General features: G+C 39.1%; 1 protein-coding gene across 2 annotated transcripts in view; it reads right to left on the bottom strand.

Moving 5' to 3' along the window:
• Positions 1–24548, bottom strand: part of dpf1 (D4, zinc and double PHD fingers family 1) — a 62127-nt gene that overhangs the window by 25787 nt on the left and 11792 nt on the right. For both annotated transcript variants that reach the window (XR_006370820.1, XM_044118834.1), the window contains exons 2-8: positions 18040–18069; positions 17457–17617; positions 15441–15548; positions 14464–14591; positions 10975–11064; positions 10050–10128; positions 7787–7918 (exon numbers count right to left, since the gene is read on the bottom strand). Coding sequence is in view for 1 of the 2 variants with exons in the window: in XM_044118834.1 (XP_043974769.1) it covers positions 7787–7918; positions 10050–10128; positions 10975–11064; positions 14464–14591; positions 15441–15548; positions 17457–17617; positions 18040–18069 (728 nt within the window). In the remaining variant the exon portion in view is untranslated. The remainder of the gene's footprint in view (positions 1–7786; positions 7919–10049; positions 10129–10974; positions 11065–14463; positions 14592–15440; positions 15549–17456; positions 17618–18039; positions 18070–24548) is intronic.

The following is a 24548-nucleotide window of genomic DNA, read 5'->3' as shown; positions in this document are numbered from 1 at the left end:
GAATTGCGCCCAGCCTCTCATGGTCCACTGTACAGCGTGTCGGCCCTGCACCATCATGTGGAAATGTCAGAAATTACCACTTGGGACAAAGCAGAGTGTATAAAAGGGGGAGAATTTCAGACAAAAAAACAGGGGGCGGAGGGAGAGTCACTGCATCCCATTTTTGAGAAGATTCTGTTTGGAAAAATTTTGTTTTTTTCAGTGGAGCAGGTTTCTTTGGTTTGTTTCCATTCACATGTTTATTTCAAACAGATTTTTTATGCAAGTGGCAACAGTTCCTTCACCAGGTTTGGTAGGTTTCCCAGGAAGGACCAAATTATTAGTCCACTCTGAAAAAATGTTTTGAAAAAAATAATACCCACAATTCTGTGTTCTTGTGGAGATAATTTGACCGGTAACCAAGATAGTGTTGATTCTTGTCTTTCAGAAGACAAGAATCAATGTCCCTTTCACAGACAGTAACAAAACAAGAAATGAATGTAAAGTACGACTAAATTAGGTTGGAAGCTGGTGGGCTGTGGTTGTGCGAGCTGGGGCTTTTCCAAACACGGCCAAGACAACTAAAGAACCACAGAACAACCAGCCGGCAAGCCACAGCACCACATCTTGAGACAGAATACCAAATGAAGCAGACTCCAATATTACGCTGCTTTCACCAGTCGGAGTGTCAGGGGGGATCTATATGATGAATCATGAAGAGATTTTTCCTGGTCCTCAACTCTGTGCGCCTCGCTCTGCTTCCCTCTTTGTCTGCTTTCTCTCACTCCTCCCATTCTTTATGTTATTTTTAATGAACTCCTCTGAGCGCCTCTCTCGCTCTTGTCTTCTCTTGAACTTCTCAGATTCTGCTTTATTTCATTTCTTCTTCTCACTATTTCTGATCTTCCCATAACTCTCCTCTCTTGCCCCTCTCCTCCTCCTCGTCCTCCCTTTTTCTCTCAATCTTTCTCTCTTTTCAATGTACATAGCTGTGTACTCTTTAGGAGGGAGCCCTGGCGGTATCTATGGCAACCAGATTGCTAGGCAACAGCCATTTCTCCCCTTCCTCTCTCCGGCACTGTGTGGCAGCAGCAACAATTAACCAATCAAAAGCTCAGAGGGAATGTCAGAGTAAGTGAAAAGTTCAAAAAAAAAATCCATGACTGAGCATGGGCAACAAGTATGTATCTAATCAATAAGTATTGGCTGTTAAGGTTATCATGTCTGACTTTACAAAGTGCTTTTGAATGTATCCCAGACCTTTTATTTAAACGTAATAAAAATACCCAAAAGAAGTCTTGAAGATCCTTTCAAGGATAAGTTGGTAATATACTTTATTTGTCACAGATTAATGGTCTTAAATCTTATTTATCAGACACTAAATTGTGGCATAGACATGACAGTTGAACAAGTTTTATTTGGGTTTAATCAGGAAGAGTTGAATGTTTGCAAAAATCTGCTGACTGGAAACAAGAGACACATTGAGAAATTGATGATTTTCAACTTGATCAACCATGACTGGCTGGTCGGAAACTCAGTTTCACAATTGATCAGTGAACATTGATCATTGAAAGTACAGCGTCCGAGCCAAATTACTGATTTACTGATTCCCAAACTTTACACTTTATACGTAAAAGTGCTTTTATGTATAAAGTGTACATTTTTCTCCTGACTCATCCATTTGATTGCTAGTAGGAGGCATGATTCAAGCAGTGGAAGTACACTTTTCACCATCACATCCAATGCTTTCCATTGTGCTTGACAACATAAGGTTTGCGTGATGCTGCTCAGCCATGGAAACCTGCTGGCTCTGCAGAAGGTTGGTGATGTCTGTGCAAATTGTTCCTCAGTATCTTCTGACCCTTGTCTGTGATTTTACATGGCCAACCACTTTGTCACTGAGTTAATTCAATCAATCCCACTTTTTAATAATATCACAAGTATTAAGAATTGGTATTTGCTGCACAGGTTGTATCCTGTTGAAGTATTACACTGTGAATGATTCTTTTTGTAAATCTTTGTAGAAGTAATTTGATATTTATACATCTGTGCCCATGAAAGTTATTGAAACTCCTGAATTCATTGGTTAGGATGGGTAACTGATTACTTTTGGTAATGTAATGTCCCTCCAATGTTCATCAGTTTAGTTGATCTGTAAAGGGATGTTAACCTGTACGATCTTTGTAAGCGTTTTTTATTAGCAACATTATTGACAGGAAAGTGGGTAGAGGTATGTGTACTTAGGAGATCACATTTGGTAGAAAGGTTTAACAATCCCCAAATAAAACACACAACTGTATCCTCCCAGTGTATTTTTTTTTTCATGCAAGACTCTGCAGAGAAACAAACGCATGTGGAAAGAACATTGATACTGATTGGGTACTGTTAGTTTTAGTTTTGCAACATTGTTTCTCATAGATCCAGCCTGACCAAAAAATGTCCTCTATTTGACTGTTTGTAGACAATAGGTAGAGGGCAGGGACGCCATTTTAAAAACACAAGGCAGAAAAGTGAAAAGGAGGGGGGCCATAATAACCCTCAATGTTGAGAAGGTACAGAGAGAAACTGACCTTCAAAGGGCTCAATTACATGTCGCACACACACAGATAGGCACTGGAAGTTGGGCATGATTGGCCGTATGGTACATTTACACAACTAGCTGGCAGAATCACACACACAAAGATGTTAATGCCTGTGTATGCAGTGTGTGTGTGTTTTCCAAAGCACACATGCAAATAACACACAAGTATTCAGTGTCCCTGCTGCTGCACACTGTAGGACCGTCTGTCCGTCCAGATAAAGTGGGCTCTGAATCTCAGTTCTGATTTGAGAAAGGGAGGGGGGTATTTAATGACAACTGCAACGCCATCCTCCTCTTACTCTTTCCAATCCTCCTGCCATTTTTGTTTTCAATATACTTTGGTCTCAGTCATACCAGGATGGCCCTCAGTTTGTAACCTATTCCTGAGATTTCCCCAACATTCCGATCCATACCTATAAAACCAATTTACAGGTGTGGCGCTGCAGGTCCGACCTCGAGCATAAGCACTCCCCGCCACTGCCACTACTACATCTCCACAGACACCTCCTCTTTGTCTTCTACCCCCACCCCTCCCAACATCACATCAATGCCAAAAGAGGCCTCCACACCTCCACCCTACCCTTTCTCCCTCCCTCTACACCTCATGCCTCTTCTTCTCCTGTTTGGGAGCAAAAAGAAAAAACACTATATGTGGTGCAGTCATGAATTTTAATGCCGCTCCTCAGTCTGAGTAAACACTACATTGGCACGCATTCAGATATATATGGGCGATGTTCGTAATGGTGGCTGATTTCAGAGACATTAGATGCGAAACAAAGAAGAAAATAATTGTGAGGGGAGCCAAAGCTGATTGATGAAGCAAAACACGGGGAGACAAAATGGAAAATGGGAGAGGCAGGAAGGGAAGGAGGAAGGGGAGAAGAAAGTAGTGAAAGATGGACCAAGAGAATGAAGGAAAATCTCATCTCCTTGTGGAATAATCTGCCATTTATCACACTGATGGTAAGGAACAGGAAGGGAATGCTTCAGAAACGATAAGTTTCTGTAAGTATCAGCTCACACTCCTGTTGTGGTAGCTGCATACATACTATAGTGTCTAGACAGCCAGGATATAGCATAAATTATGCATGCAGGTTTTGCTCTGAACTAACAGATATATTAATATTATTACACGTGTGGCGATAAATAGAAAGGTGGACCGCTCAGCAGATTGGGTAAATGCATATTGACGCGTACACATTCACATCAGGGCATACACACTCACATGCACACGCACATGCCTTGCAAATAAATGTGCACATGCACACACTGCCACTCTCCAAAAATGGCTAAGCTTCCTTTTTCATTTCAGCAGAGAAGATTGCATTTTCTGAAGCAGTGTGTGTGCGAGTGTGTATTTCTGTGTCAGGAGGGAGTGTGCGTGTGCAGGCATGTGTGTGTGTTGGGGGGAGCACATTAAGTGATTCAAATGCTGTCTCTCTTGCACTCCTCCAGTGAAGAGACCCAGAACTCCAGCCTGACCAAATAAATATATATTTATATAGCCAGGGTCAGTTTGTTGTTTAGGACAGGCCAATTTAAAAGCACACTGCCAATTAAATAACAGGCAGCACAGCTTCAGCCTGGACAATGTTGCAGTGCAGCATACACAGAACAGATACGATGAGTGTGTGTGCGTGCACTGTGCGTTTATCTGCTCTGAGCAAATTGCTTGCTTTTAAAGACCTTGCAGAACAAAGAAAAGAGATACTCCTTTTTTCAAAATGTCTGCAACTATTTCTGCTGCCTTTCTGCAAAAGAAGACTGTAGCAATTTCACTAAACATTACCAACCAAAGCACAACTTCTCTCAGGATTAATACATTCTGTTTCCCTTAAAAGAGTGATCACAAACTAACAAAACACAAGATAAAGGTGAACACAAACCTTAGCGCTGATAGAAAACTGGCCCAGAAAACAAAACATCCCAAAAGATAAAGATTGTTTGCAGATTTGACCCTGCAGCTGAATCAAACCCTAAATGGACTTTAGGGTTTGATTCTAGACTTCAGTATTTAACAGAATCTGTGTTCTTGTACGTCACTAGAACCATTTCATAGTCTAAATCAGTCAGTACAGAAAAAAAAAACTGCTAATTTCCACACATCTCTAACAGAGTTCTACTCTACAGAGTACAAGTTCTGTGTATTGAATTCTAAGTAAATTTCAGGAGATGGTTCAAGATTTATGGTAAAAAACATGTAAAAAAACAAAAAACAAAAAACTTTCTAACAGCACAATAATCCCACCCTTAAAAATTGGATTTGATTGGATTCTTAATAATGAGCGGGATTACAAAAAAAAAGCTAAAGCTAAAACATCAGATTCTTATTAAGATTCTTAATGCTGTGTGATATTCAGTGTGTTTAGCTACAACCATGCTAGGATCCTTCTAGTACGACTATTTTAGTGTGGTAAAAATAATTTTCAACAGTACTGTAAATTGAAACAAGTGAAACTCAGCTCATCAACAAAAACATTTATCCTGTTGACAGCGCCAGAACAATATCTCTATCACGTTAGCCTAAAACTGGCCTAAGGGGAAGAAAGCATTCGTAAACAATATGGTGGATATTCGTTACAACCTCATGATATTATGCACCAGCGAACTAATGGACACTTTGTAAGCTATTGAACCATGCTGAGAGCGGTAAATGAAAACATACACACACTCAGGGTTTAACTATAAAGAGCGCTATGGATTAAGAGGTCTGTGACAGTATTACTGGTGTTTGTTCTTTAGAGCTGGTGAATGTTGTGTGAAGAGTCATTTGGTCTCTCATTAAGCCGGTATGTAACCTTGCAGCTGATTCAACAAGGTTAAAGCATGTTGGATTGATTAGTCTTTTTTAAATTACTTGAGGCATTACACTTTAGAAACATCTGAAGATACATCTATGATTTTGTTAGTGTGCTAATCCAGAAACTGAAGAAAAATGGAAATATGAGCTCCAAAGTATTTGAAGTTGGTAAATCTAACCCTTTAGAATATGCCTGGCTCCTGGTGCCGAATGCTATATTACAATAAACACACCAGCCACAGAGCTGTAAGTAGTGAAAATGTTTCCTTGTTTAAATATCTTGGTATTTGATGATACTTTCACTTGTAATCTTTTGAAAGCTTGGTTATTGTATTTGTTTACAAAAATGCATTCTATATTTTAGCTTGAAAAACATACAACCAGAGCTTGTTATCATTGTCATGTTCTTTTTTTAAAAACTGGTAATAGTATATAATGCTGCTCTGTGTTTTGTTAAAGGACCAAAAGCAAATTTTATGAGCTAATCAGTTGGACCAAAAGAAAATTTCAGATTTTAGATACATTTGGCATGATTTTTAAACAGTCTTTAGAGTATAAAACCTTTAACGAGTAAAAACATAAAAGAAATTGTGATTCTGAGCTAAAAGCTAAAGCTAAAAATAAAAACTGAAAAAGCTTGAGTTGGACCCTGAACAATGTTTTGACTAAGGATTGCTACACTGTGATGTTATGCATACACTCATTCTGGTGAAATTACATCAGCTGAAGCTTGGTATTGTATTTGAAAGTGAAGCGGCACTAACTGTGCTGAAAATACCTCGACTAGTTTAATATTAGTCTCTGAGCAAAGTTACACTAGATCGCTGCCCTCATCTATCTGGGAGCAAACAATAAATCCATGACTGCGTCTTTGTTTATCTGACGGACTTTGGTGGCTGTACAATTGCCAACTCAAACAGTTGATCTAAATATAATGTATGTATTCTGAGTCATTGTGGTTCAGCAGTCATTAAGGTATTGTCAATGTTGTCAATGCATCTTTATTTCATTTAAATGAAATAAATATACTTTGTACTAATGCAAATTCCAGTTATTAATAAAAGATTTATGTTACAGTGCCTTTCAAAAGTTTAATATTATTTATTAATATATCTTAAACTTTACCAGATGTACTAAGTTCAGTTCATTTAAGTACAGGTGATTTTTCTGAAGGCAATTGGGGACTGAATTTTATTTAGTGGTATCAGATAAAAACTGTCTAAATATGCAAGTCACACTCTTCAGATTTCTATTGTAAACATTTTTTAATGTCATCTTTCAATTTCATTTCACCGTTATTTTGTCAGGCGTTATTTTGTGTTGGTCCATCAGATAAGATTCAGATGGAATATATTTGTGGTCATAGCATGACAGAGGAAGAACATAAAAAAAGAAAAAAAATACTTTTGCAAAGCACCGTATGTGAAGAGATTAGATTATAAATCAGAATTTTTGGATGCTCAGTAACAATAAATAGCATGACGCAAAAAGCTAAATTTAAAGTCATACTAATGACAAACAATTGTTTGAAATAAACTTGACTGCAACTCACTTTGAATGGTTGTATCAATTGCATCAATCTGTTGTTGTTGTTTCACTAAGCGCTGTCCCAGAGGGTTACTATTGCTGTCTCTCAGCAAGTGGGTTGCTTGCATGGCTTTTCTCCAGGTATTTTGGCTTCCTCTTACAGTTTTCTACATCTTTGTTGCCCTGTAATGGACAATGGCTTGTGTATACGGTACTATGATAATGGTGGAAAAACAAATTACTGTTCCAGAAAAACTGTTTATGCTCCATTGGTGGCCATGTTAACTAGTCTGAATATTCACGACAGGGTCCATTGTCAGGAACTAGCGTTAGTATAGCAGAGAGCAAGGGGAGTGGGTTTGAGCAGCGCATACACAAAGTTGACTGACAGCGCTAAGACCTTCCTCCTGACTCTGATTAGTTGTTTCTGACCAAACGATGCATTTCTGCCAATGTCAGCAGAACCACAGCGAGGAGTTAAATTTTTCACAGATTACGCATCTCATGTTATGCTGCCACGGCAGTAACAATTTAACAAATATGTAAAAAACATATTTTGTTTTTTTATAAAAGTTACATACTGCAGTTTTAACAGGTACCTCTCTCTGTTGCCCATTGACCCAATCAACAAAGAGAAGCCTGTGTGAGTGAAAAATTATCTGGTTAACACATAATATGACAGAAAGAACTGAGGATGCATACACTGAGGATTTGAGTGAGCACTGTACTCAACCAAAACATTTCTTCAGGAGAATCATTGGATCATAACAATATTTAAATTTGGAGACATTGTTGGAGTGAAATCTCCTGAACCAGAACGTCTTATACATTGATTCTTAATACATTACACATGATGTGAATAATGGATAAGGACAGACATATTCAGACTGCAGACTCACGCTTGTGGTTGCTCTTGCGCTGAAAGGGAAGTGTGTGTCGCTCTGAGTCCTCTTCACCCTCCTCATCTGCCAGGTGTGTGTGAGTGTAATGGTAGCTCAGTCCAGGACGGTTCTTATATCGCTTGCCACAGACTGCAACACACCCATATGATTTCTGTTTTGAATAATGTTAAAGTTGGAAAGAATCCATGCATTTTCAAAAGTGTTATTTTTAGGACATTAAAAGTCTTCATAATGGTCAAAGTTAATATTTTTTAATACTTAGTATGCATCAATGTAACCACAGACAGATGTGAAGCGTGATCAGCAGAGTTGATATTACAACAAAATAAAAATGACAATACAAGGTTTTTGCTCGAAAGCAAAAATATGTATGATGACATTCTTTTAAAACAAGAGGTTGAAGGACAACTCGTGCTACAAAATGTTCCAATATATAGGGTAGTAATTCTCACCAAAGAGAAGTTTTTCTCATAAAAAAAACCCTATGCAGAAGTTATATAATCATGTGAATATTTCTGGTGAGAAAAGCTCAAGTTATTATAAAGGATGAAGTGCTTTAAGCTTGAAAACCTGTTGTATCAGTGTCAGACATTCTCATTTTGAGGTGAGAAAGAAGGAAGTTCGTGAGTTGCAGTGTTGTGTGGACACACTCCGCTGGTAAAGAGTTCTCGCCTATTGGCTAACGTGGCTCATTTACATTATCATTAAAGAAACCTCAGCATTTTAGATACTTCATAAAAAATAGACATGTCCCCAAAGTGACAAATGAGAAACAAATGATTTGCAAATGAATCTATCAACCGCATTGTGAGTTGTGAAAACAAAAGATGGGAATTATGTTTCCCAAAAATAAGCTTAAATCTAATCTTGCCTCAGGAGCACAATATGTCCTTACACCCCTAAAAATAATGTAAAAAAATAATAACAACAATAATAATAATAATGTGTGTGTATTTACAAATGGTCCCTAATTTTTGAATGCCAACGAGTTAGTGAAGTAAATTTGTTTTTCTTAAAACCTCTTGCATTTGTTACTTCAAGGCTAGACTACTATAACTATTTTCTTTACAGAAGTTCACAATGCAATTGAAAGCCTTCATCTGATACAAACCACTGCAGCAAGATAAAAATTAAAAAGATCATATTTCTCCTATTTTAGCTTCCCGTCATTGGCTCCCTGTTAAATTCAGAACAGAGTTTAAGATTCTCATTGTCATCCAAGTCCTTAATAATCAACTCCATCATACATCAGATATTTGATTGTTCCATATGTTCCTAACAGAGAACTTTGCTCTCTGACTGCAGGTCTACTGATGGCTCCTAGAGTTTCTCAAAGTCCAACGGGAGGCAGATCCCCCTCTCCTGTGGAACCAGCTCCCAATTTAAGTGCTTGAGACTAGCCTTCAAACTTTTCTTTTTGATAAAGCTTACAGCAATGTTTATCCAGTCAATTGAGGTGAGGCAGATCTTTTGGCCGGATCCGGCAGGAGAGAATCCCGTCTTAAGGCAGTCCTCGATGGCTCTCTCATGCCTCATTCACACAGATAATTATCTTGAACTATCTCTGTAGTTATGCTGCTGGTCACTTTTCCTCACTTTCTTCTTCTACTCTCCAATTTGCATTATTCATTGTTATTGCAATTGTTAAATTGTTGTTTTCTCTCAGTTATTTTTCTCTCCATAGACGCTCCACCAGGTCTGGCATTCTGTTTGGCGGTGGTGCCTTCCTGGAGGAGAGCATAGGTTGAGATAAAGCTGTCAACAACTAGACATCCTTTCTTTTCTGCTATTAACTTTTAATATTCCATTAACATAAAAAGTACTTCTATATCATTTATTCTGTTTCTTTTTTGTGCATTCTGCTCTGCGTTCTCAAACCCCTGTCAGATGTCCGCTTGCACTGAGCCCGGTTCTGCTGGAGGTTTCTTCCTGTTAAAGGGAAGAAACCCTACTGTTACTACATGCATGCTCAGTATGAAAGGTTGCTCTAAATTCAACCTGACACAAGAAATTGTCTGCTGTCTCTACCTGCTCACCCAGGAGGAGTGAATGCAGCAAGTCAATGACTTGATGCAATGTACTGGATTTCCTTAGATAAAAACTTTTTAAATTAGATTAATAAACTGATCTTTGTGCACTGTTTGATGACTAGGACAAACCAGAATGCACGTGTGATTGAATTGAAGTGCCACAAGAGGACATTTGTTGTGAATTGGCATTATGTAAATAAACTGAATTGAATAAAAAACCTAAGACTCACTGTCACAGACGTAAGGCTTATCTCTGTCTTCAATGGCAGGCAGCTCTTGTCTTTTCCTCATTCCTCCAACACCATAGGCCTGTAAATAAACACCCACACAAACACACATGTAAGAACTCTCATGCAAGCACATGCAAAGGTAGACACAAAAATGTTTGAACTTCCAAACTCTTCACATGTGGCTTGTATGAATAAAACAATAATATAGAAAGAACATAACAGCACAACGCTCACGAGTGTGTTCAAGTGTCTCTACACGCAAACACACACACACACACATGCACGTTTGGATTCTAATCATCTGCTCTCAGTGCAAAGCTACACTTCCAGCAGGAGGGGGCTGATGACACCTAGCAGGGGAGCAACAGTTCCAATTAGCAACCCTGGTGTCTGTGTGTGTGTGTGTGTGAGAGAGAGAAACAGTGTCTGTGTGTATGTGCTGCATGTGTGTGGGATGATTTTCAGAATACATTGTTAACACTTGATTATCCTCCCATAGGATGCGCAAAAAGAGTGGGAAAATAAGACCTCCGTGCTCTAATCAAAGTTGTAAAAAATAGAAAAAAAAGAGGTCATCCCAGCGTGATTTAATCTCTAGATCTGTTTGCTTTTAATCGGGCCAAGTCCTGCGTTGTCAGAGGAAATCTCATTACATTAGTGTGGTATGCAGAGGACTGACAAATGATTACATGTCACACTGTGAGAAGGAAGACTCCACTGTACTCTAGTTTAGAGCCTGTGAATACAAAGGTCACTGTTTGTCTCATCACTGTTTAACTCTGAGCTCTGGCTGGCCTATTTCTCTTATGTTGACCTCACTTTCTCACACAGACAGTCAACCAGGCGCTCTGTAATCACATGAAAACTGACCATCATGTGGAAACTTGGAGAAAAAAAATTGTCTGAAATGTTTTTGTTGTCCTACCCGTGCTTTGGTACGGTTCTTGCGCTTCGGTACGTCTTCCTCCATGTCGTCCACCTCCAGCTCATGAGGAAAATCCCCAACAAGCAGCTTCTATAAAATGAGAGGAAGGTGGACCATCAGAAAGGACTCTTATCCTCGCTGTAACAACAGAATAACAGCAGCACAGGTCAGATCAACCTACACAGGACAAAGAAATGACAAAGTGTGATTTACTGCTTTACTGCAATTACACTGCTGCCTCCTTTCTACAGCAGATATGCAGCATTCAAATCTATAATATGCCTTAAAATATATGTATGTATATTTTATCATACAGGTATACTCTCACACTGGAAAAAAACAATAGAAAAAGCATAAAATTTCATTATTTGTATGTTGAAAAATGCCTTTAAATTAAATGTACTAGAAATTCTTTTTTCCAATTTATATTACTTCCATTTACTTTTTAAACTTGATTTAAGTTTTTAGAAATTTCTAATTAGCAATTATAATTTCCAGCTTCACTGGAGTAAAAATTTGACATGAAACTTGGGTCCATTTCTTTTAGCCACTGGCAATTCTTCTGGCAGAGCTCCCTGATTTATCATGTACAAGATGGTAAGGAAGGTAAAAAAAAAATTTTTTTAAAGTCTCCAAAGCTCACTCAAATAGATCTGCAGCAGAAAGAGGTTTATTTAAGTCCCTAGAAAATTTACTACACGCTACTGGAGCTTCAACTGAAACCATACAATTTGATTAGATGAGACTAGAAGTGAACTATTTGGCAAAAAAAATTACTTCACTTTGGTCAAAAATTATATAACAAATATGCGGCTCTGTGATGTTCTTGTTCAGTGGTTGCTACAATCGATAGTAGCCACACAGGCACACCCACTGGAAGGAATCAAACGCACCCAGTATAAAACTTTCATTCTGTTGGCTGAGAGGTTGCCAGGCGTTTTTTGTTCCAAGCGCTAGCAGAAAAGAATTTGCAAGCAGCAAGCGGCGATTTGCTCTGAGCAAAGACAAGTTTTCAGAGCAAGGAGAAAGGTTTGAGAAATCACAGTGAATATTAGAAAGAGAGCAGAAGTTTTGAGTACAAGCATTACAAGTTTTGAGAAGACATGAAGACCTGCTTTCAAGCTGAAAATGTAAGCTCAAGTATTAAAAGTTTTGAGTAGAAAAGAAATGAAATTCTGCTTTCAGAATGAAAATGTGTGCTCTCGAGTTATGGCGGAAAAATTCCCCCATATTTCTGTTCAGTAACTGATGAGAACACCACTGAGTCTCACAACAAGAAAATAGACTCAATTGATCAAATCAGCACAGAAATATTACTTCAGAAAGAAAATCAACCTTTCCTCCGTGTTCATCTGAACACCTAAACCTAAACCTAAACCTAAACCTAAACTGTACAGAAAATTTAGATGAGCTGAAGAGAAGTGAGCAGAAGATGGGATCCAGGGTTGTATTTGCTTCGTGTCATATCGCTTCATCCCACTCCTCCTGCTATGTGTGCTACACTTCACAGTTCAGTTTAAAGTTCAGTCTCAGGTTTGCTTTTATCTACTGAGTTGGTAGAAGGTCAAACTATTGGTGGGACAAACTCAGCCTCTTTGGTGTGAAACAAAAGATGAATATGTGGAAAAGAACCTCATGTTCATTACTAAGCATAGTGGAAGATCTGTGATGCTGTGGGCATGTTTCTCTTTGGAAAACATGCCCACATTAAAGATGCATTAAAGGTGCCACCTTTAATGGCATCCTTAAAGATTCCGACATTAATTATTTAAATTAAAAACCAGAATATTGGGCCTTTCATCATGAGTGATCTAAAACATGGCAAATTCAACACAGAATTGCTTCAACAGACAAAAAAATAAATGTTCTTTCATTGTTACAATATTTACCAATGTGCATCCTGTATCTTAACGTTTCATCTTTGCTTATATTTAGGGTTTTAAAAAAAATCATATTTATTTATAAAGCTTCTTCCATTCTCATGTTTTGGTGTTTATCAGCGATAAAGAAGGCAGTAAAATAAAGAAGCCTGCTTCAGATTTTTTCACTGAGTTTGTTCGTTTTTAATTTTGATATTGTGTGTAGCTGCTTGATGATCAAGAAAAAATGAGGTGTGAATGAAATGTTTTGAGGCATTAATATTGATGCACTATAAAATGTGATTTTTTTTTTCCAGACTATTGTGGAGATAAAATACATGATCACTGAGAGAGGAAAGTACAGGTATTAATTATAATTTAGCAATTTCACCAACTTCAGGTAAAAAAAAATGTATTCTCAACTTTCTCAATAACAAATATCAAATGTAAGAGAAGGTGGTATGACTTGTTTTCATGATGACTTGATGTTACACTTAATGTTTCTGGGCTTAAACTTGTTTTTAAGTTCTCCAGTTTATCTGAAGGAAGCTTTTTGAGAAACTAGGGTCAAGGTGAACTCCTAGCACCAGCTGGCTCTGGTTCATTGAAGTGAAGCCACATTACAGAACCAATGCTTTACCTGGAATATTTTTCATTCAGCAACATGCCACTGCCTTCCATCTAAACATGGAAATAGTTATAGAAAAGAGTGCCATCGGTTACGGACTCAGAATTAGGTTGCAGATTATCTAGTATAAAACGAGGGTAGTTGCTCCATAAAAAGAATGATAAAACCAAGCTCCAGATGCAGTCACAAACTGTTTTAGGTCAAGCTCCAAAAACATGAGTTCTTACGTCTGCTGTAAAAGAAATTGATGGCCTCTTTTATCAAACCCCTGTGCGTCCTAAATATCCACCGTCTGCGTAGGGCCCATTCCATGAATAATCCCAGCATTGGGTGTAAAAATAGTTAAGTGGCCCTTTACAGATATGGGATTTTTGTCACCACTTTGGAACAATGCTGGCTTTATTTCATGATCAGTAAAGTAAATGTAATAAATGAGCAATTTGTTAATGTCAGACTCCTTACAAATGGAGAACAATTGTAATGGAGAAAGAGTAAAGAGTGGACATGGAGCTTTTGGAGGGCACGGAGTAGTGCCAACCTGGAGACAGGGGAAGCCCTGGATTAGACGCCTTAAACACAGATTTAACACTCAAAGGGGCAATGCAAGCTTTTATCTCGAAAGTTCTAATCAATTAGCCATTCGTCTGAGCTACTTTGTAAGGCTATGGGAAATATTCTAGAGTTTAATCTAGGTATAAACAAATAGATTTTTTAATGGGTGTTTGGAACGGAGATTTTCAGACTTCTAATCGAGTGGAAGTCTGAAGCACGTGCCTGCACACAGAGAGCCCACAGGGAGCAATCAGAGCCACAGGAGGCTGTGTCAGCACCAGAACACATTCTCCAGGAAACAAAGGCATTGACAGACAAAGACGCACAAACATAGGCAGATAAAAAGACAGAGATGCTGTACTATCAGGAACAACACAGTAAAACACAAAGAACCAAACAGAAAAGCAGAAAAATTAAGAAAAGGGGGAAAAAAATGACACAGAGCCCCACCTGACATTCACTCATTGGCTCCTCTTCCTTGGTCTCCACCTTCTTGTCCAGCGTCTCCCCAGCAAGCAGCGACTCCAGGACGGGGCCGTCTGGGATGCCCCCCTCCTTCTTTAGAGAGGTCTCATAGTCTGGACATTTATAAGAGAATCAATGCTAGTTAGAAGATCTAAAGTAAAAGTGAATGTGAATAGGTGAGCTGATGGAAACTGGAGTTAGCTGATTCAGGAAACACACTACAGGCATTAAGAACAATTAACTGCATTCTGAAATTATAAAGGCAGTTTGTGGATTCTCTGCTAGAGAAATGTCAGTTCCTTCTCAAAAACAGGCAGCAGATCAATGAATAAGTAAATAAATTACAATGAAAAGCAAATCAAATCAAATTTTGTAACAAGTGCATTTTATTGAGATTTTCCGTGACTTACACAAAGTCATGCATGATTGTGAAAAAAAATGAATACATGATTTTCAAATATTTAATTCTTAGAACAGCAACTGAACAGTACTGTTCCAAATCCAGGTTGGTTTTTTGGGGGGTCAGGGGGTCAACCTAATCTGCATTAAACTTCTCCACTGTCTTATCAATGACCTGTCTGCTGACCTGTTGTTCTTCATGATGCTGATGGTCTCTAACAAACCCCTGAAACTTTCATAGAACAGCTGATATCAATGCTGAGATTTAGTTACAAACAAGTGGAATTGGAGTTTGTTTAGCGGTATCAGATGGTTAAACACCAATTTCATGTTTTATTTGGACGTTTGTTGAAAACCATGTAACAACATCTATTTGTGTTGGTCTATCACATAGAATCCCAATAAAATATACAGTCGTCTGTGGTTGCAATATGACTAAGAGTGTAAAAGTGAAGACAAGTCATAATATACAGCAAAGAGGTAAATGAGGGTGATTTTTTTATTTTAATTTTTTTGGTTAGTGTAATAAATCCTGAAAATGTGCTGTCCAGTCTCTTGCTCACCAATTTTGAATTCGATAGGTAGAAGCCGTGGGTCCTCCAAGATGTTTAGCCGTCTCTTCTTGCGCCAGCAGCGAGCAGGATACGTGTACAGCTGACCTGGTGCATGACCTGAAGCACAGCATGTTTCACAGCAAGTTAGAAAAAAATATCTAATTAAAACTTAATTTAACTTTAAAAACATGACTTAAATTAAAGTTTAACTGTAAGCGCTAAACTCTCAGAGCACCAGTTTCTAGCAGCAGCCAACAAACACATGCACACAACAGTATTCCTCCAAAGAGTAGTTGGTGCCAACGGCGCATTATTGCCTACAGGGGTGTCTGAATCGCTGCCAAAATACATTGACGTTACAGAAAAAGAAGAAGCGCCGAGGAAATACCCTTTGGGGAAAGCTGGAAACTTGTGAGAGCGAGGGAAAAGAGAAAATGCCTTGGAAAAAAAAAAGGTTCCAGAGAGAGTGAACATAAGAAAGAGAAATGGGATGAGGACAGAAAAAATTGGGAGACAAATGAGTGGAGAGAGTATCTGTAAACACACCAGAGGTCAGCACTCTTGACCAACAATTATATGTAAGGCGATGGTTTTAAAATTAATAGCTAGTTTTTGTATTTCCTCTGTTGTTTTTTATGGATTCTTTGTGTATAACAAAGAATTTGTGGGATGAAAAATGAATCATGATTTATCAATTATGAAAATAATTGTCAACTAATTTAATATTTGATTAACTGTTGACTGAAATATACAGACTAAAAAAAAAACAACAAAAAAAAAAACAGGAAATTTGCTGTTAGAACAACACAGTCATAGCCTGGTTAAACAAAAATAAATAAAAAAAATAGCCCCTTCTTTTATGCTTTTTGCTTTGTACAAAAGGTCTGGATTCTCAGAGCTCAGAAACGAATACTTCCAGAGGCGTGGACTGTGTTGATGTTTTAAATTTTACCCAATTGCTAACATGTAGCTATGACGTATGTAATACGCCAGTTGAACACTATGACTCTTGCAGAAAATTGCCTGCGTTGCAAATAACCATCCTCCACTGTTGGAAAGAAATCCCGATCCGACCAAGGCAGCTGTTGTTGTTAATTCAATTTTTGAAAGCATGTTCAACATGGACTGAAAAGCTTTGTTTACTTCCTCCACTGCTATTGGTAAAACTACAGGCAGACTATAAACCATTGCAGCAAATAGATGTCATCGTTCACAATTTCTCCTTCTGTTCATTGATTGGTCCAGTCAAAAATCTAGAGGAGGAAATCCAAGTGAATGTGTGAAAGTCCAGACTGTGCTGCAAGTTACTTTTTTTTTTAGCGGAGTTGCACAGGAAGGCAATGTCCAGGCTGCAATTATGTCAGTGCTACATAGAAATGTAGACATTTTCCATTTAAGATAAAAAACTTTTCTTTGTCTGTAAATGTGTTTTACTCTTCAATTGGTAGTTTTAGATTCACCTGGTTCAAATTCACTTTTTCACACCAGACCATAAAGGTTTGTATATTGTCCCTCCCTTAATAATAAACATATTCATTGAATAACTGCATATTGTGTTTTCTTATGTTGATTAAGATTTAAATTGGTTTGATATTTTGAAATAATGAAATGTGACAAACATGCAAAAAATAGGAAATCGAGACGTAAAAATCAGGATGCTATTGAACTGACAAATCAAATTTGTTTGGAGAAAAATAAAACAAAACGTAAAGGCTGACATAAAATAGCTGTATCAGGGTGCGCAGTCCTTTTCAAAATGCTTTCTCTATTTGTATATTTGTGTATTGATATATACATCCCTGCACTGTATGGCCCTTAATAGTAATTAAACTCTAAAGCTGGTGTTTATAAAAATGCTCAAGTAAGTTTTTGAGGCTTAGGGCAACTTTATTTTGTTAGAATAAATACAAAGAAGTCTGGACTATAAAGGTTGTGAACATCTGCACACAGATAATACCTGTAAAGAACAGAGTGGAGGGGCACACACACACACGTACACACCCGCACGCACACGCACACACACACCTGGTCCACGGTGGTTCTTCTCCATCCAGATATAGCAGTTGCTCTGGGCCACGCCGGTCTGCGAGTCCAGGAAGGGGAGCCGCATGGAGCGCTCCGCACACAGGCGGGCATTGTAGCTGCGACAGTGTTCAATGGCCTCCTTATAAAACTCCTCTCCGAGACTGAGAGTCAACACAGAGAGAGGGAGAGAGCAGGAGGGAGCCCACAGACGGGCAGCAGCGGAGAAAAGAACCAAACAGGGAGAGTTTCATCATGACTTTCAGGAACATGTAGAGGGCATGGTTTTTATATCAGTGTGTGTGTTCAGGCTTCATGTTGCACTTACAGGGGACACGTGTGTAAGTCAAAAGGGGCAGTGGATACACACACAGTATATATATGTGTGTGTATGTGTTGCCATGGAGATGCCCAGTCCTATCAGCAGATAAGCAGGCATCTGCACTCACATGCTCAAGCTGTACAGTAAAACAATACTTCCTCGCTAGAGTGCTGTCTGCACTGTATTTTCCTCACTCGTAGAAGTGAGAGTTTGATTAACATTCAGTGTAATATTCACTCCCAACCTCCCCTCCCAGCCACCTACCTGTTTTTGATGACTGCACCTCCAGATTGCCTGCAGGGGGAAGCAGAAGAAGAGAAAGAAGAAGAAAAAAAAAAACAACAGATGTGTGGTGAGTCACTCGTTCACCCCACCCCAATTTTCTCCACATTTTCTTTAGCTTTCCAACACTTCACTTTCACTTTTTTTTCACTTATTGAAATGTCTCTTTCCATGTTTAACTTTCACACTCTCCCTCTCTCTGTATGTCTTTCTTCTTTTTTCTAAATTTTATTTCATTATTCTTCGCACTTCTCTCTCTCGTTTTCTCTCTCCTGTTAATCACTCCTCTCCAGTGTCTTCCTGCTGAGTGCAGACATCAAGGTCACTCAGCTACACAGACTGTAGATACAGGACACACAAAACCACACACACACACACTGAGTTACAGTGCAGAGCCAACAGCGGCTTCACAAAAATAGTGCAGAATAGATGCTGGTAGTGATTTGTTCGATTTTTTTTTGTGTGTTTTTTTTTTTTTTTTTTTATGTGCCATCGCCAAAGAACAAGACTGGCTGATTTCTACACAAAGAGAGCTTGCTGCAGATGTGGATGTGTGAAAAATCTGGTGTTTGGCTGTAATGGGTGTGGTAAAAGTCATAAAAGTGATGGGGACCTGAAAGGAACGAGGACAAGGCATCTTTTGTGTTCAGATGTGTTGAAGCTTAAGCATTTAAAATCCTCAAACATGTTTTGTAGAGGATTTTGTGGCAGTGTCGCCCTTCATAGAAAAGAAATGAGCAGAGAGAAAAGGGGAAACACATGTTGGGAATCAGACCCCAGACCTGAGTTTATGTCTGGCCTCTATTTATGGAGTCCCTGCTTCAACGCTACAGCACACGCTGTCCCTCAAATATATTTTTTATCTAACGAAGATAACCTGAGTAAATACAAAGAGCCGCTTCCAAATGATGATTTAATTTATTAGGAAGAAAGAAGCTATCCAAACCATGCTGGCTGGCCCCATGTGAAAAAGTAATTGCCCCTTAATCTAATAACTGGTTGTTGTACCCTTAGCAACAACAACTGACATCAAGTATAAGCAATAATGGGCTATATTTTGCATCACTGTTGCTAAGCCAGGTTGGTTTTGAAAGCTTTGTCCTCTTACTAAATTAAAACATTATTTCAAAACTGCATTTTGTATTTCTTCTGGTTTTCTGTGTCCGATAATGAAATTGCTTTGATATATCCTGAAACGTTTGAGTGTGACAAAAAAAAGCCGAGACAAAAGAAATGAGCAAGGGGCAAAACTATTTTTCTCACCACTGTATATAAAATCATGAAGGGGAAATAAACTCAACCAATTTCCATTCTTTAAGGGAGCAAGTCAGAAGAAGGTGTTGTTAATACCAACACACAGCCCAAGGTTATAAAAAGCTTGTAACGGGCCTCTTAATGTTAAGAACATCATCACGAACAAAGTTTCAATGCAGATTTAGTGGAATCTGGAGGAAGCGGACAAGTTTAATTGGCCAAGCTTAAAAGCAATCACTAATAGTTGATTATTATTTACTGGGATATATTTGTGAATAAACCAAGCTAACACACAAAGTTTGGTTCTAAGCACAACAAAACAATCAAATAAAAAAATAAAAAACTCTTCGCACTTTTATAAAGTTAACTTGCCGGTTCTATTAGTTCTTAATAAAAATTTTAAAAATTTGAATTTATGTATGTTGGGGTGGGAGACTAACCCGCTTAGTCTCTTAGTGTCTTAGGGTGGCTTTGGTTGACAGTGATATATACACCAAACCAGCGTTAAAGGAATCCAAAAAATATTCCAATGTAGTAACAAATACTGTAGTCCCAGTATTGTTAGATGAACCTCATCTGAGAAACTGTCTGCACGTTTCATCGACCCACTCTGGTTTTACATCAGCTGCACCACAGAAGCTGCCAAAATTCACACCCCTCACCTGACAAATATGAATTTAAAGTTATTTTTATTAAACAAAGAAGTTAATTTCTGCAAACAAATGAAACATTTCCCAAAAGATAGTAAAATAATGTACAAGGTCTATGACTCTAGTACTGAGAAATATCCACATTATAGCTAAATCTTAATAACAAAAATATTTTGCCCTGAAGCAACTAGAAACTATACTAACGTATAATATAATATTGTTAATTAATTTATTTATTGACTAAAATCTAATATTCTCCCTTCTAGCCCAAAGCCCCAAATTTCGGCAAAATTACACAGAAACACATTAAATATTTTTAGATCCCCCCTAATTAACAGATAAAAAGCAACTCAAAACCAACTCAGAGACTTACAAAATCTCACTGGCACAGATAATTATTTTAGTCTGATTCAGTTTAGTGCCACGCTGCAAACCAAAGCATATAATTACAACTAGTAAGGAATAAATACTAAACTGACAAACAAAAAATTTTTTTAAAAATCTTTAAGAAAGCCTGAGACACTGCTGAATAAAATCAGCATCTTGGGTGTAAGTACAGCTCAGCCGTCAACGAACAGATGCTGGTGCGGCCTGACAGGCAACGTCAAAATCTCACGAACCTGATCTGCAACCTCGCGGGTCATCATTGACCACACGCATTAAAGGATGTGACTGGACCTCAATATGCTGAGCTGAGGTCCACTTAGGGGCCACAACACCTTTTTCTGAGGTGAATGTTCTTTTTGGCAAAAATGTTACCACTCAGCTCTCAGAAATGAACTTCAAACATCACATTTTTTTGTGGGCGGGAGGCCCATAACAGAAACATTTCTTTTTTTCTAACTCACTCCAGTGAGGCACCAGGGTTGCATTTTTCTAGCCAAACAGACATTATTTTCCATAATTATGATTCAAACTTATGGATAACCAGCACCCTCCAGATGCCTGAATGTATAAGAGGTATGAAAGGATCATTAAAATTAAATTTATAGTGTGCAAATATAGAGTGCCTGCTGTTTGCATGTAAATAACTATAATAAGTTGGAAGAGAGAAGTCTAACAGGCATGCAGATGAGCTCAAACAATCCCATAAGCATGAGCCCAAAAATTTGGAAATACAAAGAGAACCCTCATGAATGAGACACATGGACTTCAAGGTTACTCTAGTGACCAAATAGAAATACCAGGCAGAGTTAAAAGGGAGGGAGAAAAGGAGAAATATTCCAAATGCAAAACCACTCAACCCTGAGCTCCTGATTCTTCCCTCCTCCCTCTGCATCCTTCTTCCAGTCTTCCTCCACCTCCATCTCTCCTCCCCCAGCTGCCTTCAGAGAAACTGGCATAACTCAACCACCCCACACCCACCCAAGCCCAACTCAATAATAAGGTGACAGCTGAAGAAAATGGCGTCTTTCAATTTGAGTCCCTCCAATCTCATTATATTGAGATAGGAAAGTTGTATGACTGCCTGTGAGGAGGCTTCAATAGGAGCCGGCGAGGCAGACGAGCAAAGAGGGTAGAGAAAGTTAGGAGACAAGGCAGGGGAGGGAATCTAATCTAACCTGACTATTGAGCAAATAGCAGGAAGAGTTAATCAAAGTTTGAATACCGGTTAAAAAAATAATCATCTTAAGCTTTTAGAGTTAGTTCAAATATTCAGCCGGGTCTGGGTCCGAACAGCTGAAAGAGCAAGATCAGCAAACATTCCCTCGAATGCAGTCCCTCGTCGTGCTGGCCGGCTTGCTAAGTAGCTTTAACCTGAATTGCAGAGGCATAAAGCTATTCTTAGAGCAACAAGGGGGCAGCCTGATCCCTAAAGGGGCTGCAGGTGCAACACAAATAATGCTTTAAAAAATGCTCATGGCAGAAGGGGTTGTTTGTTATGTGAATTTGCAGCCAGAAGATTTTCGGCTTAGCATACTACTGTCTGAAAACAAGTTGAATTGAAAAAGTCTGTTCTGCTCAAATGTGGGGAAAATATAAGAGCTGTGTTCCACCCACAAATACAAAGGCAAAGTTCCCTGAAAATGTACTCATACCCCTTACATTTTTTCTTACCCCTAAACTCAAATCTATTTTGGGAACTTAATGTGTTTTGCCATCATAAGGTAACATAAATATGGAGAAAGAGTTAATTAGAAAACAGTCAACAGACCCATGTTGGGGCGATGCAGAGATCAGCTGTGTTGGTCTTGCACTTCACAAATCTGGCTTTTATGGAAGAGTAGCATGAAGAAAATCATTGCTTTATCTGTGATCTTGTTCTTTTTGTCTCTACCTAAAGCTTGTGACTTTAGATGTGTAGGAAAGTACTCATCACTGTTCCTCATCCTGGTCACTTCACACTCAGCTGCAAACTTTCCCAGCAAAATCTGGAGATCATGATCTGATGAAGCCAAAAGGATCACATTATCTGCAAAAAGCAGAGATGCAATCCTCAATCCATAAAAGTCATGGACAGAGTCAGTGACAAAGGGTAAAATTGTCCAACTCTCACCAAAAAAGAGCCTGACTTACTACTGGCAATGCAGACCAAGCTCTGACATGGTCGTCCAGGATCCAGAGGGACATGGTCAAACACCTTCCTATGCATCCTGCAGGACCCTGCTGAGCTGGTCCAGTGTTCCATGACCAGGATGAAAACCATATTGTTCTTCCTGAATCCGAGGTTTAACTATCCAACAGATCCTCCTCTCTAGAACCCTGAACAGGCCTTACCAGGAAAGCTTAAGAATGTGCTTCCCCATTAGTTGGAACACATTCTCCAGACCCCCTTTTTGAATATGGGAACCACCAACCCAGTCTTCCAATACACGGGAACTGTCCCTGATGTGAACATAATATTGCAGAGTCGTGTCAACCAACACAACTCCACAAAATTCTGAGAAACTCTGGGTTCATTGTGAACTTGCCACTGAGGAACCCAGCACAACACAACAACGTAGAGGCAGCAACGTAGTGAATGGCAGCAACGTAGTGAATGGCAGCAACGTAGTGAATGGCAGCAAGTGAATGGTAGACTTGAGGTCTAGATGAAAATATATTTGTGTTAGAATGTCTAGACTTTGACTGAGCCTCAATAGTCAGGTTAGATTAGTCCTTTTGGAAATCAATGACAAGACAAAACAAAATCTACGGCAAGATAAAAAACACTGATAGTCGTTCTCCATCAAATGTTACTGAATTTGGGTTATTATGTATAAAGAGCAAGAAATGCATTCCCAAAGTATGGAACATTTTATTTGACATTAACCGAGCCAGAAAATGCAAGTTGATTAAAATGAGAAGGTAACTGGGGAAGTGAACATAGAAACTCTCACAGCTGCAGCCTGCTGGCTTGTGGCCACTGTGGTCCTACATGCAGAGCACTTGCTGCAAACACAGACCACAGAGAGCGCCACTGAGAAACCAAACTGCCTATCATCAAACCACACAGCTGATGGAGGAAAGCCAAGACCGGATTTTAGACCCAGGCACACAAAGAAACGGCTAGCTGATCCCTCCGTCTGCATGAAAACTCCTTCTTTACAACACCAAATTACTGAGAGGGTTAACGAGAAAACTAAAAAGTAATCTTAAAAGAACATATTGTTAATTTTTTCCCCTGATGGTAGAAGCTTGGATTAACAATAACAGATACAACTTAACTACTCCCAGACAGAGAGAGGTTTAGGTGCAGCGGCTTTAGTAATGACCTGGCAAAGAGCCAAATCTCCAACAAACTGGAGCTGACTACCAAAAATGTCCAGGCGGACATGAAATACATGACAATTATGTGGCTCTGCACTTTGCAAGGACACAAAAACACGAAGGACACCTGCACATGCATGTGTGATTGCACAGAGTGACGTCCAAAAAGCAAAGCATGCCACCAAATACTTGTAGGAGGAGGCATGCAGATACAGTACAGATATGAACCTCTGAGCACATCCACACATGCCAACTCAAGATTAGCTGTGGAAAAGGAATGAGGGAGCCTGGAGCATGCAGACTGCGTGTGCGTGTGTGTGTGCGAGGATGAATCCTGAGCCCACACTGAGCTGTCTGCCTCAGCCTCCACAGAGCAAACAGCGGGGAGGGAGAGGACTACGCTACAGCACTGAGGAAACTGGTATGACTGGAAACACACACTCACACACACGCATATACACATAAATAAACGTGCCTCGTGCAGCTGACAGTCACCAGCAGACACAGAGCCATCCTAGAAAGCACAGTCAACCCACCAGGCCCACCGAGCATAAGCCATTGTCTGAATCTCTAGGTGATCCCTCAAGTCCCATCCAGGAGAAGCAGCCCACTTCAGCTCACACTGAGTTACATCACGTACACATACACACGCACGCCAACACACACACCCCAACACACTCATGGAGCAACAGTTTCTCACTGCACTGTGCTGAAATTAAGTATACCAATTAGCTGCCTCTTTGACCAATAGGGATACAAAGGGCTCCCCCTAGAGGTAAAACCACATCATTGGAAGAGCCAAAAAAGAAATATGAGGGAATTGGGAAAATTAGTGCCCAATTACGAGAAATGTCCGAGCCAACAAAGGATTTCACTTTAGTGGTGGGAAATGAGGTG

This window comes from Gambusia affinis, linkage group LG06 (genome assembly GCF_019740435.1).
Source record: "Gambusia affinis linkage group LG06, SWU_Gaff_1.0, whole genome shotgun sequence".
In the NCBI taxonomy this organism is placed as follows: Eukaryota; Metazoa; Chordata; class Actinopteri; order Cyprinodontiformes; family Poeciliidae; genus Gambusia; species Gambusia affinis.
Note: the sequence above shows the minus strand (reverse complement) of the source record. Positions and strands in the feature narration are given on the sequence as shown.